Raw genomic sequence first — 12,863 nt, 5'->3', positions numbered from 1 at the left:
CCCGGAAGCGGCGCTCCGAAAGCAGAGCGCGCGCGCGCGGAGCCCGGGCCAGGTGAGCTGGGAGCCATCGGGGACCCTGATGTTCATCCCAGCGCCAGCAGGGCGCGGGGGCGGGAGGCGTGGCCATCGCCGAGCTGCTACATCGGGTCAGGGGGTCAAACCTCTTCCTACCCCGGGCCCTGTGCTCCTGCCACCAGCCCAGCCACCCGAGCTGGGAAGTGACCCCGCGGGCTCCCCCTCCCTGCCCGCCGCGGTACCCAGGCGTCTGTCCACACCCGTCCACGCCCAAGTCAAGGTGACCCGTTGCTCTGCCTTCTTCACAGAACTCCAGGGGAGCATGGCCGCCTCCAGACTCTACACCTTGGTGCTGGTGCTGCAGCCTCAGCGAGTTCTCCTGGGCATGAAGAAAAGGGGCTTCGGGGCCGGCCGGTGGAATGGCTTCGGGGGCAAAGTTCAAGAAGGAGAGACCATCGAGGAGGGGGCTAAGAGGTGAGGGAGAGTTGAGCCTGACCACGGGATCAGCTTCCGCACGGGATAAGGATTCCAGATGTAGAGCCAGACCCCTGGTTTTAGCACTCGGAGCGATAGGGACCTGGAGCAGGTGCTTAACCCTCAGGTCTCAGTTTATCGTCTGCAAAGTTGAAATAGTAACGGTACCTCCCACTGAGGACTGTTGTGAAGACCCAGTGAGACAGTGTACATAAAAGACTTGGCCGTGCCACACGCTACGTGCGGAGGACACAGCAACTGCTGCTGTGGTGGTGGTGGTTTTCAGGACACATCTGGGAATCTGTTGCGCTTGTGGCTTGAGTTGAAGAGTCCTGGCTTTCTCTTTCTAGCTAGGGCTTGGTCAGTCCTCCCATCCCTGCCCCTCTCACTCCTGACACTCTCCACCCCTAGGACACCCCAAGCTGAAACCTTCCCCAGAAGCTCATGAAAGTCAAGTTTGAGTTGAAGTATGCTCAGGGTGGCTTGTGGGAGTGTTGTCCATTTTAGAATGTGCCTGATGTCCCCCAGGGTAGGGGAAGCAGGGCATCTGAGCTTCAAAGATGATGAATTCTTTGGGGGGGGGGGGCGGGGCGGGACAGGGACCCTTCAGAGAGTTCATTTGAGCTGTGTAGGAGGGAGAGCATGCCCATCTTTCTGGCCAGCATCCTTGATGGCCCCTAGAGCGGCAAGGACGCAGAGAACTATGTCCGTGTTCAGAGAACTCCAGAAGACTGTGCCAAAGGCGGAGTGGCTGCAGCAGGTCCCAGCTGCATGGGGGTCCCCCACCCACAAGGTCGGTGGCTGCTCAGTTTTGTGTTCTCCATGTGCCTTTGTGGAACAGCATCACAGACACGACCAGACACAGTGCAAAAATGGCAGCTATGTCATCCCCGCGTGTGACACCGAGCGGTAGCTCTGTTACTGATATTTCACTTACTGCTGTGACCTTGGGGAAGAGTCACCAAAATCAGTCAACACATTGACTCAGGAGGTGAAGGTTTCAAAAACGAGATCCCCCAGCCTGCTGCCGGAGAGGCAGGTGGGGGGGCCCTGTGGAACTATTGTTACTTTAATGGGGGAGCCATGTGCACCCCAAGTGAAAACTCAACTCACATTTGGGTTTTTTAGGTGAAGTCCCCGTCTCAGTGAATAAATTCCACCTGAAATGGCCAAAGATGAAGGTTGTTCTCCAGGAAGGTTCGGGTGGATCAGCCGAAAACAGACCATTTTAACCCAATGTGTGTGTCTTTTTCATTGGTTTTGAGAGACAGAGAGGGAGATCGATTTGTTGTTACACTTACTTAAGCATTCATTAATTCTTGTATGTTCCTCAATCCAGGATCAAACCCAGAACCTTGGGATATCAGAATGATGCTCTAACCAACCAAGCTACATGGCCAGGGCACCAACCTGTGTGTTTTTAATGAACAAAGTATATCCCCTGACGGCTGTTACAAGCATGGGAAGTAACTATGTATCATGCACCTAAGACCACTTGGAGATCAAAGCTAAAGAAACTTACTACATAAAACTGTAAATGGTCAGACATAATTAGAACATTTTTAATAGAAGCAAATAAATATAGGGCAGTGGGGAAGTGAGAGTCTCTAAACAGAGGAACAGTCTCCAAGTTTCAGGGTTGCAGCAGCCTGGGGCCCCCAGAGTCCCCCCAGCACAGATCCAGGAAGCGCTTGTGGGGTAACAGTGTGTCAAGGTGTGAAGTCAGTGGTATCCCCTAAGTATCCAAGCTCCAGGCAGGGGCTTCATGATGAGCAAGGCTGAAAGCTTTTGTTTTTCTGCAACAGCAGTTGAGAAAGTGGTTGACTCCCTTGAGGTATAGAGTGTCTTATGTGAAAGAAAGATGCTGTTGTTACAAAGTGCGATGTGTTTGCAGCTTTTCGCAGGGGTGTTAGGAGGGGAAAAACACCTAAAGGAAAAGGCAGAAATGGTAACAAGGCTTTCTCCGGGTTAGGAGTCCAGGGGTGCTGGTGAGATTGTCTGCAATGAGTGTGCAACTGGAAATATTTCTTAAATAGGTGGCCACACTGGCATGGTTCGGGGCATCCTGGCTGTGCTGGTGGTTGAGACTGAACCTTACCCACTCCAAGCAAAGCAGCCCTGACCACAGGCCAGGAGGGGGACATAAGCCCAAAGATCCATGCCCCAGATCAACCACAAAGAGATGGCTGCGGGGTGGAGGGGATCTTCTCGTTGGAACAGAAGTTAAATCAGTAGGGACCTGCAGTGTGATCCTGTGTTCTCAGCGTGAGAGAGAGAGAGGAAGGTTTTTTGGGCAGAAAGGCGTTGTTTGCTTCAGGGCCCAGGTTCCTGCAGTTTGCAGCCATGGAGGAGCAGTAGCTGTGGATGGGGGTGGGGGTGGGGAGGTTCCCAGCTAACTAGTGAGACCTGTGCACCTGAACCAGTGGCCTGTCACAACCCTGACCCAGATGGAGAGCCCCTCCGGGGGTCCCGGTGACAGCCCTGCCTCTCGAGCTCACAGGTCCCTTGCGTGGCTCCCTGGCCCTCCGTGCATGAGTACAGATGCTCTGCTCCTCACCCCCTAACGCAGTGCTCGGGGCTCCGCAGGGACACGGACACCTTGCTTTAGCCGTCCTCTCTGTCTCTGCTGCCAGGGAGCTGCAGGAGGAGTGCGGTGTGACCGTGAGCGCGCTGCACAAGGTGGGCCACATCGAGTTTGAGTTTGTGGGCGAGCCGGAGCTGATGGACGTGCACATCTTCTGCACAGACAGCGTCCAGGGGATGCCCACAGAGAGCGACGGTGAGTCTCCACGTGGGCGCTGGGCAGCCCTGCTCCCCCCACTTCTCCAACCGGGCGGGCAGGCAGGCAGGCAGGGCGCCAACCCCTTCCCCGGACCCCCTTCCTCCTCCGTCAAACCAGTCTGGAGGTTCCCCTGTAGAAGTTCCTCCGGCAACACTGCCCAGCTGCTTTCTCGGGAAAGGTCTGTTTAAGTCTGGGTTGAAATCCAGGTTCTGTCCACCCACTACAGAGATGCGGCCTCAGTGGTTCCCACTGGACCAAATCCCCTTCACTGACATGTGGCCAGATGACAGCTACTGGTTTCCCCTCCTGCTTCAGAAAAAGAAATTCCACGGGTACTTCAAGTTCCAGGACCAGGACACCATCCTGGACTACAGGCTGCGTGAGGTGGACAAGGTGTAGAGGCGGAACCGCCCGCACCCCTCCGGCTGTGGGCCCCCCTGGGCTTTGCTTGGAATGTGGATGGAAAGGAAAACAAGTCTTTTTCCAGCTTTTCAACATTCCTCACCAGGCCCGTCCTCAGGAAGCCCCCAGATGGGTGGGGCCGTGACCTACGCCACTGGGCACACGTGGGCGTGGGGATACAGGGGTGTGGGGTAAAGAGGGCAGCTTCCACCCGTGACCACTGCCAGAGGAGGAGCTCGGTGCCACAGGCTCCTGCTGGGGTCACGGGGGGGGGGGTAGAGGGCATGTCCTCACCCCTCCTGGGGATTCTTCCTTTTATATATTTAGGGGAAACTGAGGCACAGTCAGGGCCCAAGGATCAAAATCCTGGTCTAATGCATCATAAGCTAGTTGCCCTCCCTTACGCAGGACAAGGCCATTCTCCCAATTTCTGACCAGGAAAGGGCTGGGGGGGCACCACCCACTAAGGCAGAGAACTCACAACTTGACCAACTTTTATAAATATGTTTAATAATAGTTTGTGTTAGTTTACTGATGCAAGTCTTGGAATGTGGACCCTCTGTAAACAGTTCCAGTCTACTGGGGGTGTCAGTGACTGAGGCAGGCAGTCTGGTAAAGTGCTTCACATGGACAGAGGCCTCGCACAGACCCGTCCCGACAGCGGTCACCTTGGTCCCACACGGTCCACCCCCCACACCACCCCCGTCAGCCTCTGCCTCCTGGACCCGGTGACAGAGTGTCTTTGGTTACTGCTGAGGGAGCTGGGCACAGGCCAGAGGGCTGGACGTTGCGGTCCTGGGGGGCAGCGGCGTTGTTCCTCCGGCCTTCCTGGAGCAGGGACAATGACCCCTCTGACTGGCAGGAAGGCTGCTGTCAGGGGTCCCGCCACCGGGCGGGGTGAGGCTGTGGTGGCGCACCGGCCCCCAGGCCACAAGGACGCAGCGAGCAGCAGGGGGCAGTGCAGGGCCCCCTCCCTCACCCCCCCGTGGCTCAGTGACCTGTGTGCACACTGACCGCCTGCCCCGAGGAGTGCTCCGTCCCCCCTCCGTGCTGCTGCCCCAAGCCCGGCTGGGGCGTCTGTATGACTGCTGGCGGGTGGTCGCCTGTCCCCTCACCACCCCGACAGGCCCAGGCAGGTGAGCAGCAGCTGCTGGGACAGAAGAGGCCTGGTGGGCACCCTTTATAGCTCCAGTGTACACAGTGCTGGGGGCCACCCTGCAGGACAGCACAGATCTGCTCGGTGCAGCTGAAAACCCGTTTCTAAAGAGGGAGGCCAGAAAGCAAAACCATCCCCCCGCCTGTCCGGCCCTGGGGAGACGCTGCCCAGCTCCCAGCCCAGGAAGGCACGTCGGCTGCAGCGGGGCCTCCGGATGGGGCAGCACAGTCGGACTTCTCCCTGCGTAGCCCCACGGCTGCTGCCGCACCAAGCCCAGTGTGGTGGGCCCCAGGACACGTCCCCTGGAAGGGGACAGACGTTAGCCTGTCTGCAGCTGCAGTTACCCTAGACAGAGCCTCCACCTGCAGTTCAGGGATTCGCACGCCACGAGATGATACAGGAGCGGAAGTCAGACCACATCAGACAGAAGACAACCCAACTCAGGCAGGCAGGGCTCCCCGAGAGCCGGCGGTGCAGCCAGCCTCCTCCCACTCCTGTCCCACGAGGGGCCGTCTCTCCATGTTCACACCGACGGGACTCGGAGCAGGAAGCACCCACCCCCCACCCCCAGAGCTGCCGGAACGCCAGTCCTCTCGGCCCCTGGGAGCAGGTGGCTGGGCCGGAAAGTGCAGGAGGGGCTGGGGGGTTCTAGTTGCCCGAAAGAAGTGAGGTCAGTTTGAAAGGGTTAACCACAGCAACAGACCGCAGGTCCACGGCCCCGCAAGACCTCCACAGCCACTGCCACCTCCTCCTCGTCCACCCTTCCAGCCTCAAGCACCCAAAAGGGGCATCTACCCAACGCAAAGGACAGAGCCGCTCCGAACACCTGGACAGACAGCACCAGGTCACCTTGCCTTCCACACCCCCGAGCACAACCACACAGGGTCACAGTGACGTGCACACATGTAGGGAAGGACACAGGGCACTGCCCCAGACTTGGGCCCTCGCTGGTGCTTGCCCCCTGGAGATGCAGTCTGCCCAGCGACCCGAGGTGCCACCTCCCCTCCCAGCTCCTGCTGCACCTGACGTGCTCGCACACGGCCGCACCCCCCCACCCAGGGCTGCCTGCTGGCCCCCGCTACTGAGCTGCCCTCTCGGTGACCAGCATCTTGTCCAGCGTGGCATGCTGGCCGCAGGAACACTCCTGCCATCCGTGGGGTTGGGTTGCAGCCTCCTCCCAGCTCAGCGAATGCGGCCCCCACCTGCTGTTGCAGCACACGGGGTCCCCTGTACTCGGGGTCCTTGCACACACCCAGGAACCGTCTGCTGGAGCAGTGAGCCATCCTTGCAGGAGAAAACCACTCCAGGGCATCTCAACACTTCTCACCACCAGACCAAGAACCCACAGTGCTGGGGTCGGACACAGCCACAGCGCACCACCACATGGCCTTAGCTTCTGTGGACGCTCAGAGACCGGGGGTCGCGTCCTTGGCCCTGCTCCTGTGAGGGCGGGGGAGCCATGGCCCCCGGATCCCGCCCCCGCCCCAGCTCTAACGTCAGCTCTTCTGCTAGAGGGGCGGCAGCTGGCAGGACGTGGGGGGACAGCCACCATCTGAAGGGAATTAACAGGGACACACCGTGTGGGAAGAAGTTTTAGTGGGGGTGCCGGGCCCTCTCGGCACTAGTGAGGAGACAGGCCATCCCTCGGGGACCGCGGTGGGGTCAGGGCGCTGCTAGGTCCAGCGAAGAGGCAGTGCAGCTTGGGCTTCAGGTCATTCCACACCTTACTCATCTGTGGGAGAGGAGACGGGGTCAGCAGGCGGCACCCCCAACCCCAGTGCACACCTCATACGACTCCGGGGGCAGCCATCTAGTGGCCAGGGGTGGAGGGGACACCTGCCCCAGAGCTGCCCAGTCTCTCTGTCCCTGCCCCCCCACACTCTCTCTCTAACAGCTCTGCAGGCATTGGCCTCCTGGCTCTGCAGTCAGGCACCAGGGCAACCTCCACCAAACGACCACAAGAGCAAATGGAGCGTGGTCCGAAGATGACACCCTGCCGTGCCTGCTGGGCACTGCAGTGTCCAGGCTGAGAAAGGAACACCATAGCACAAGGGGCAGGGAGGCACTGGCAGTGGATGGGTGTCCAAGGTCAGCACACGTGGCAGACTGGTTCATGTGACAACAGAAAAGCAGTGTGTGGCCCTGGGAACCTACAGATGACACAGAGTCATCTCTGCATCACAGGACTGGGGACTAATCAGTCACCTACAGTAGTGACATCTGCTATCAAGGTCCCTACACCACCTGAGCCAGGTGTGACACAGGCTCACCTGCCGTCCTGCCTGGATTCTCCCAGCCCAGACTCACCCAGTGTCCCCTGGGGTTCCGTCCCACACTCACCCGGGGTGCCCCAGGGTCCACCCATCCCAGGATCAGCTGGTGTCCCCCCTAAGAGCACAGATCCCCAAGTCCTGGCCCCAGAGAGAGCAGGTAGGGCTGTGGTGGGATCTGCACCCACTCTGCCTGTTGAGCAAACTCTCCTGCTGACTTGTTGGGATTGTCCCTGGTGACAGGGCCAGCTGAGTCCAGCTGCACACCCAGCACAGCTGCGGCCCAAGTGACTACTCACAGCCCAGTTCCCACCGAATGCCCAGGCCGCTGTATTACATACTTGGTCAGACAGGCAGACCAGACCACAGAAGTTACTGACCCAACCAAGCCCGTAAGAGCTCACAACAGTTGCAGGGCCGGGATGCAAGTCAGGGTTTTAGAAATTCTGAGCCTGAGACCCCCGCGTCACGCCAAGAAGCTGGAGGCGGCCACCAGCGACACCTCTTAGGAGGTGACTGTGCCCACAGTCCCCAGTGCTACAAGGGGTGACCAAGGAACCCAGGACAGACCATGTCAGAAGCAGTACCACAGGTCAGCAAACGCAGGACTGCAAAGTGGTCAGTTCCTACGTGTTTTTTCAGCCCCAGCCAGACAAGGGTCCTAGGCTGCTTGGAGGTGGACACGCGTGTCACTGGGAGGTGAGCCGAGGGCCGGCGACAAGAGCGAGATAACTCGGACCAGGCCCGTGCTGCTGCTGCTTCAGTCGTGGGACAGCAGCGTGTCCCCCCACAGGCTCAGGGGCCACCACCTGGCGGAGGCTCCCCGGCCCTGCCCCTGCTCCCGCCACCTCCTCTCTCCCTCCTCCTCCTCTCTCCCTCCTCCTCCTCTCCCTCCTCCTCCTCTCTCCCTCCTCGGGGGTTCTGCGCTCTTTCCCTGACTCCTGCCCTCCTCCAGAAGATGAGACCTTGTTCCTGTCCTCCGCCCACCACCCCCTCCCCGGTGGGAGTCACGAGGGCACCCTCACAACGAGCCTGTAGCCGCCAACGAGCAGGAGATGAATGTGGACGACGTACGAGGCCCCCTGCCCCCCCCCCACGAACGTTCCTAAGCAGTTCAGGGTCAGCCACAAGGGAGGCACTGGCCACGACGGGGACGGCACAGGGGAGCCCACCTCCTTGTGCCCCTGGATCTGGGAGTTGACGAAGGCCCCGAGGATGTGGGAGGTGAGGGGCAGGTAGACGTGGACCAGCTGCATCTCCTGGTGCAGGCAGTACAGGGAGAAGTAGTTCCGAAGCTCCATCGTCTGGATGGCGTTCTCCTGCTGCAGAGCAGAGAGCCGCCCTTGCTCCCGGCCCACACGCTGCCGGCCCCCCGGGGCCCCCTCCCCGTAACTGCCACGCAGCCCAGACCGACGTCCAGAGGTGCCAAGGGGTCCAGCCGGCAGGTGTGGTGTGGACCAGCCCCCGGGAGGCGGGCCGAGCCCCCCGCACCCCCGCCCGGTACCTCCACGATGCGCGACTCCAGCTGCTCCACGGACTCGGGCTCGCGGCTGTGCACGGCGGCGCTCATCTGCCTCTTCATCAGGCTGTACTTGTGCAGGGCCCGCTGGTGCTTGTGCAGCACACCCTTCTCGTGCCGCTCACACAGGTCCTGGGGAGGGAGGGCCTGAGTGTCCTCCCCACAGGACGCTCGGGAGGGAGCAGGGGAGGGCGTTCGGGCCCAGGGTTGGTGCTCTCATCGTCCCATGTGGAACACGGTCAGGAGAATGGCTCTTCCTCTTAAAAACAGCTCACAAGGCCTGACCAGGCGGTGGTGCAGTGGATAGAGCATCAGACTGGGATGCGGAAGGACTCAGGTTCGAGACCCCAAGGTCGCCAGTTTGAGCTCAAAAAGCTCACCAGCTTGGACCCAAGGTCCCTGGCTCTAGCAAGGGGTTCCTCGGTCTGCTGAAGGCCCATGGTCAAGGCACATATGAGAAAGCAATCAATGAACAACTAAGGTGTCGCCACGAAAAACTGATGATTGATGCTTCTCATCTCTCTCCATTCCTGTCTATCTGTCCCTGTCTATCCCTCTCTCTGACTCTGTCTCTGTTAAAAAAAAAAAAAGAAAAGAAAAACAGCTCACAAGCACTCACTCCACGTTCAGAAGTATTCATGGAACAGAGCAGCTCAGGAGGGGGCCCCAGGTCAAACCACAAACCAAACCCACCAGCAGCAGCCGTGTATACAGCGCAGAGGTGAGCCGCCTGGGCCTGGCCCTGCAGCACCACCCCATTTCCAGAAAGCCAGTGTCCCCGCACAGCAGGAAGGTGCCTGGCATTTCCCCGGGGCCCTAACACAGTAGCTACATGATCACCGGGCTGGGGCGTTGGAGGCCACCTGACAGCAGCCCACTCGGTGCAGGAACCCTTTCTGGAACATTCCCACAGCACTAGTCCAGCTCTGAGAACTGAGCACGAAGGGCGCTAGGGCTTCACAGGTGAGAAAAAGGCACCGGCCCCCCAGGATCTCCACCACAGAGAGGAGAGCATGCTCTGCACTGCCAGCCCCTCGCCTGTCTACAGAGAGCTGTGGTATCCCTGCAGAGCGCACACACACATGTTCACACATATGTACATATACACAGCAACACACGCACACGCACGTTCACACGTACGTACGTATACACAGCAACACACACACACGTTCACATGTACATACATATACACAGCAACACACACACACACGCCCTCTGCTCTCAACGGGGACACCTGCTGGGGCCACCACCCAGAGCACCCCCAGCACCAGCCACGGGCAGGCACACCGGAGACCGCACGGGCACTCCCCTGGCCGCACCCTGAAGGCCTCCGGCTCCCTCTCCAGAGCTCTGCCCGGACCAGGGAGCAGCCAGGACTCACTCTGTAGGACTGGAGCAAATCCAGGAAGAGGTTCAGCTTCTCCACCACATCGTTCTCCTCCTGTTTACCCTAGAAAACAGGGCTGGGTCACCCAGCGCTCAGCACAGGCAGGACCCGGAGACCCGTCCGGGAGTCACGCCATCCACAGGTGGGGCCGTGCTCTTCCCCAGGACGCCTCCCACACAACTGCCTGGACGCGAGCAGAGGAGCCACAGAACCCGGCAGTTTGACGGGAACAGGGGCCTCGCACCCCCAGGCCACCTGGCTACGCATGCTCGCCATTCAACACACGTGTCCTTCCCGTGTTCTAAAGCCAACACCTCCCACACATGCACCAGGAGAGCGGGTGCTCCAACGCCCGTGCCCAGCAGCTCTGCGGGCACTGTGCAAACCCGGTGTCCCCGTGCAACTCAGCGCTCACGGGAAAGGCCAAGCAAACGGGAGGGCCGTGGCTGGACTGAGGGCGTCACACCGCTTTAGCAACAGAAAAGGAGCACAGGCCATGGGGACAGGGGACGGTCAGCAACTGCAGGGCTGCCTGTGACATACGTAAACAAAGACGTGTCAGTGCGTGGGCTGACACCGGAGATGGAAGGGGGCCACCTGCAGCCACATGGACGGCTCAGGAGGGGCAGGGCCAGCCGGACTGTGCTCACTGCTGGGTCCCACCCAGCCTCTGCACACGGGGGACACAGCCATCAAGAGAAACGACAGGTGTGGTGAGCACGCAACACCGCCCGGCTCATCTCCGAAACCCCAGGGACCTGCAGTGGCACAGCAGGCTGCCCTGTCAGCGGAGCGGGTGTCCCCGGTGACAACGGGGGCTGAAGCGCCACCGCTGGAGTCGCTCACAGAATCCTGGGGACACACCTGTGACCAGGTTAGCTCCGTGGCTCCCGTAGGTGGCAGCTGAGTACCTGTGCCCGGGGCGCCAGCCCCTAGGGACACCAAGCCCCAACGACGACGTCTGGGGCTCCCGCGTGGCCGACAGGGGAAGCTCATCCCCTAACACAGGGAGGAGCAGCCCACGGGCAGCAGAAGTCGAGAAGAAATGAGGAGAAGGGGAGTCTGACGGGGGGCAGGCAGCAGCCTGGCAGCCAGGGGCTCCTGTCCAGACTGGCAGCAACACGGGCACTCAGGGGCCCTCGGGACCTTGAGCTCAGAGGTTCCAGGCCACTCGATCCTGCACCCACAGCCAAGAGTCTAATCAACGAGCTTACAGGAAAACGCCCGTGGCCACGGCTGCCCTGCGTCCTCCTGACGGGAGGGGGCACGAACAGGGTGCAGGCCCCTCCCCAGGTCTGTAGCAGGGCTCCCTCCTGGGGGCGTCACCTACTGACAAGTCCGGTTTCTGGTCCAGTGCCACACAAGACCCTCAGCCACCAACGCCTGTGCCTTGACCAGAAGTATGTATCCACCACTACAAGAACCCGCCCCCCGTGAGTCTCACCTGTCCGGCTGGGACAGTTACCTAACGCCTGTGCCTTGACCAGAAGCATGTATCCACCACCACAAGAACCCGCCCCCCGTGAGTCTCACCTGTCCGGCTGGGACAGGTACCTAACGCCTGTGCCTTGACCAGAAGCATGTATCCTCTCACCACAAGAACCCGCCCCCCGTGAGTCTCACCTGTCCGGCTGGGACAGTTACCTAACGCCTGTGCCTTGACCAGAAGCATGTATCCACCACTACAAGAACCCGCCCCCCGTGAGTCTCACCTGTCCGGCTGGGACAGTTACCTAACGCCTGTGCCTTGACCAGAAGCATGTATCCACCACCACAAGAACCCGCCCCCCGTGAGCCGCACCTGTCCGGCTGGGACAGGTACCTAGGACGTCTCCTAGCAGCTCTGAGGGGAATGAAACCAGGGTACGTAAAACGGAATTAGGAGAACCGCCCTCGACGCCTTTACTGGTTCAGCCAGAGTGCAAGGGAACCATGGCCCTGCAGGAAGACAGTCCCGAGGGTCGCTGGTCTGACCCAGTTTTGCGTCAAAACTGTTCATTTTGCTTCAAGGCGAAAACCACCAAGGACAGCAAGAATTCTCAGGAAACCTCTTCAGATGTGAACTTTGAAAGCAGCATCCACGAGGTCAGATCAGAGACTCTCGGAGACGGGAGGGACGTCCGACCACAAACTCGGACGTCAGAAGCCTGACCCCTCTGCCCTCTTCAAGGGGAAACAGCACCCAAGTTCGAGTCAGAAAAGACGCTGGAAGTGGCCCAGTTAGGGATGTCGGCCTGCACCCAGGGATGCGTGGGACCTGTCCCCAGCCCGGGCCGCCTGGGAAGAGGGAGCTGTGTGTGCCGCGGGCCGAGGTCCCCACACCCAGATCACCTTCACTCTCGTGTTACAGACTGAACTCTGAATCAAGTTCAACAGGTGAAATAAAACGCGTCTTTAATAATGCCATCGTCCAGCTCCCTTGCCTTCCATCGATGGGGAGACAGGCAGAGACCCAAGTAACCGGGGTGAGGTCCCAGCAGGGGGCCCTGCTGGACACAGACCCGGCTGCCCTGACTCGCCTCTTTCTCTCTCTCTCTGGCCAAGCCTCCGACACGTCCCTGGTCCTCCCTCAGCCCCGTCAGACACCTGTCAGACCTGCAGATGGCCCAGAGACCACGCCGCCCCACGCGCAGTTTCTAGAGGGAACAGGTAGGCACCAGGGCCACAGAGAAGGAAAACCCAGGACTTCCCACACCAGCCACAGACCGAGTTCCCTTCTCGGCAGACAGGCACGCTGGGCACCCGGCGGCCCCACCGGAAGCGGGGAAAGCCCCCAGCCGCACGGTGGCAGACCCACCCCCGCCCCGTGGCTCTCCAGCCGGCCACGAGCAGCTTCCACCAGCAGGAAGGCCACAGGC

General features: G+C 60.3%; 2 protein-coding genes across 5 annotated transcripts in view; one reads left to right on the top strand and one right to left on the bottom strand.

Moving 5' to 3' along the window:
* On the top strand, positions 1 to 4,189 carry NUDT1 (nudix hydrolase 1). Of its 2 annotated transcripts, none has more exons than XM_066342360.1 (4): positions 1 to 52; positions 324 to 489; positions 3,123 to 3,268; positions 3,498 to 4,189. In XM_066342360.1, the coding sequence occupies exons 2-4, from the start codon at positions 338 to 340 to the stop codon at positions 3,668 to 3,670; spliced, it is 471 nt and encodes a 156-aa protein (XP_066198457.1). In that variant the 5' UTR covers positions 1 to 52; positions 324 to 337; the 3' UTR covers positions 3,671 to 4,189. The 2 variants fall into 2 exon arrangements, with proteins under 2 accessions (XP_066198457.1, XP_066198456.1); XM_066342359.1 differs by lacking the exon at positions 1 to 52 and adding an exon at positions 94 to 146.
* Positions 4,190 to 6,408: 2,219 nt separating this feature from the next.
* SNX8 (sorting nexin 8) overlaps positions 6,409 to 12,863 on the bottom strand; it is a 58,877-nt gene continuing 52,422 nt past the window's right edge. For all 3 annotated transcript variants that reach the window (XM_066344276.1, XM_066344277.1, XM_066344278.1), the window contains 4 exons: positions 10,000 to 10,068; positions 8,604 to 8,750; positions 8,272 to 8,421; positions 6,409 to 6,561 (listed from right to left, as the gene is read on the bottom strand). In XM_066344276.1, the coding sequence (XP_066200373.1) occupies positions 6,451 to 6,561; positions 8,272 to 8,421; positions 8,604 to 8,750; positions 10,000 to 10,068 (477 nt within the window). In that variant the 3' untranslated portion in view covers positions 6,409 to 6,450. The remainder of the gene's footprint in view (positions 6,562 to 8,271; positions 8,422 to 8,603; positions 8,751 to 9,999; positions 10,069 to 12,863) is intronic.

The sequence above is a fragment of the Saccopteryx leptura genome, chromosome 6, assembly GCF_036850995.1.
Source record: "Saccopteryx leptura isolate mSacLep1 chromosome 6, mSacLep1_pri_phased_curated, whole genome shotgun sequence".
Classification (NCBI taxonomy): domain Eukaryota; kingdom Metazoa; phylum Chordata; class Mammalia; order Chiroptera; family Emballonuridae; genus Saccopteryx; species Saccopteryx leptura.
This window is presented reverse-complemented; position numbering and strand designations above follow the sequence as displayed.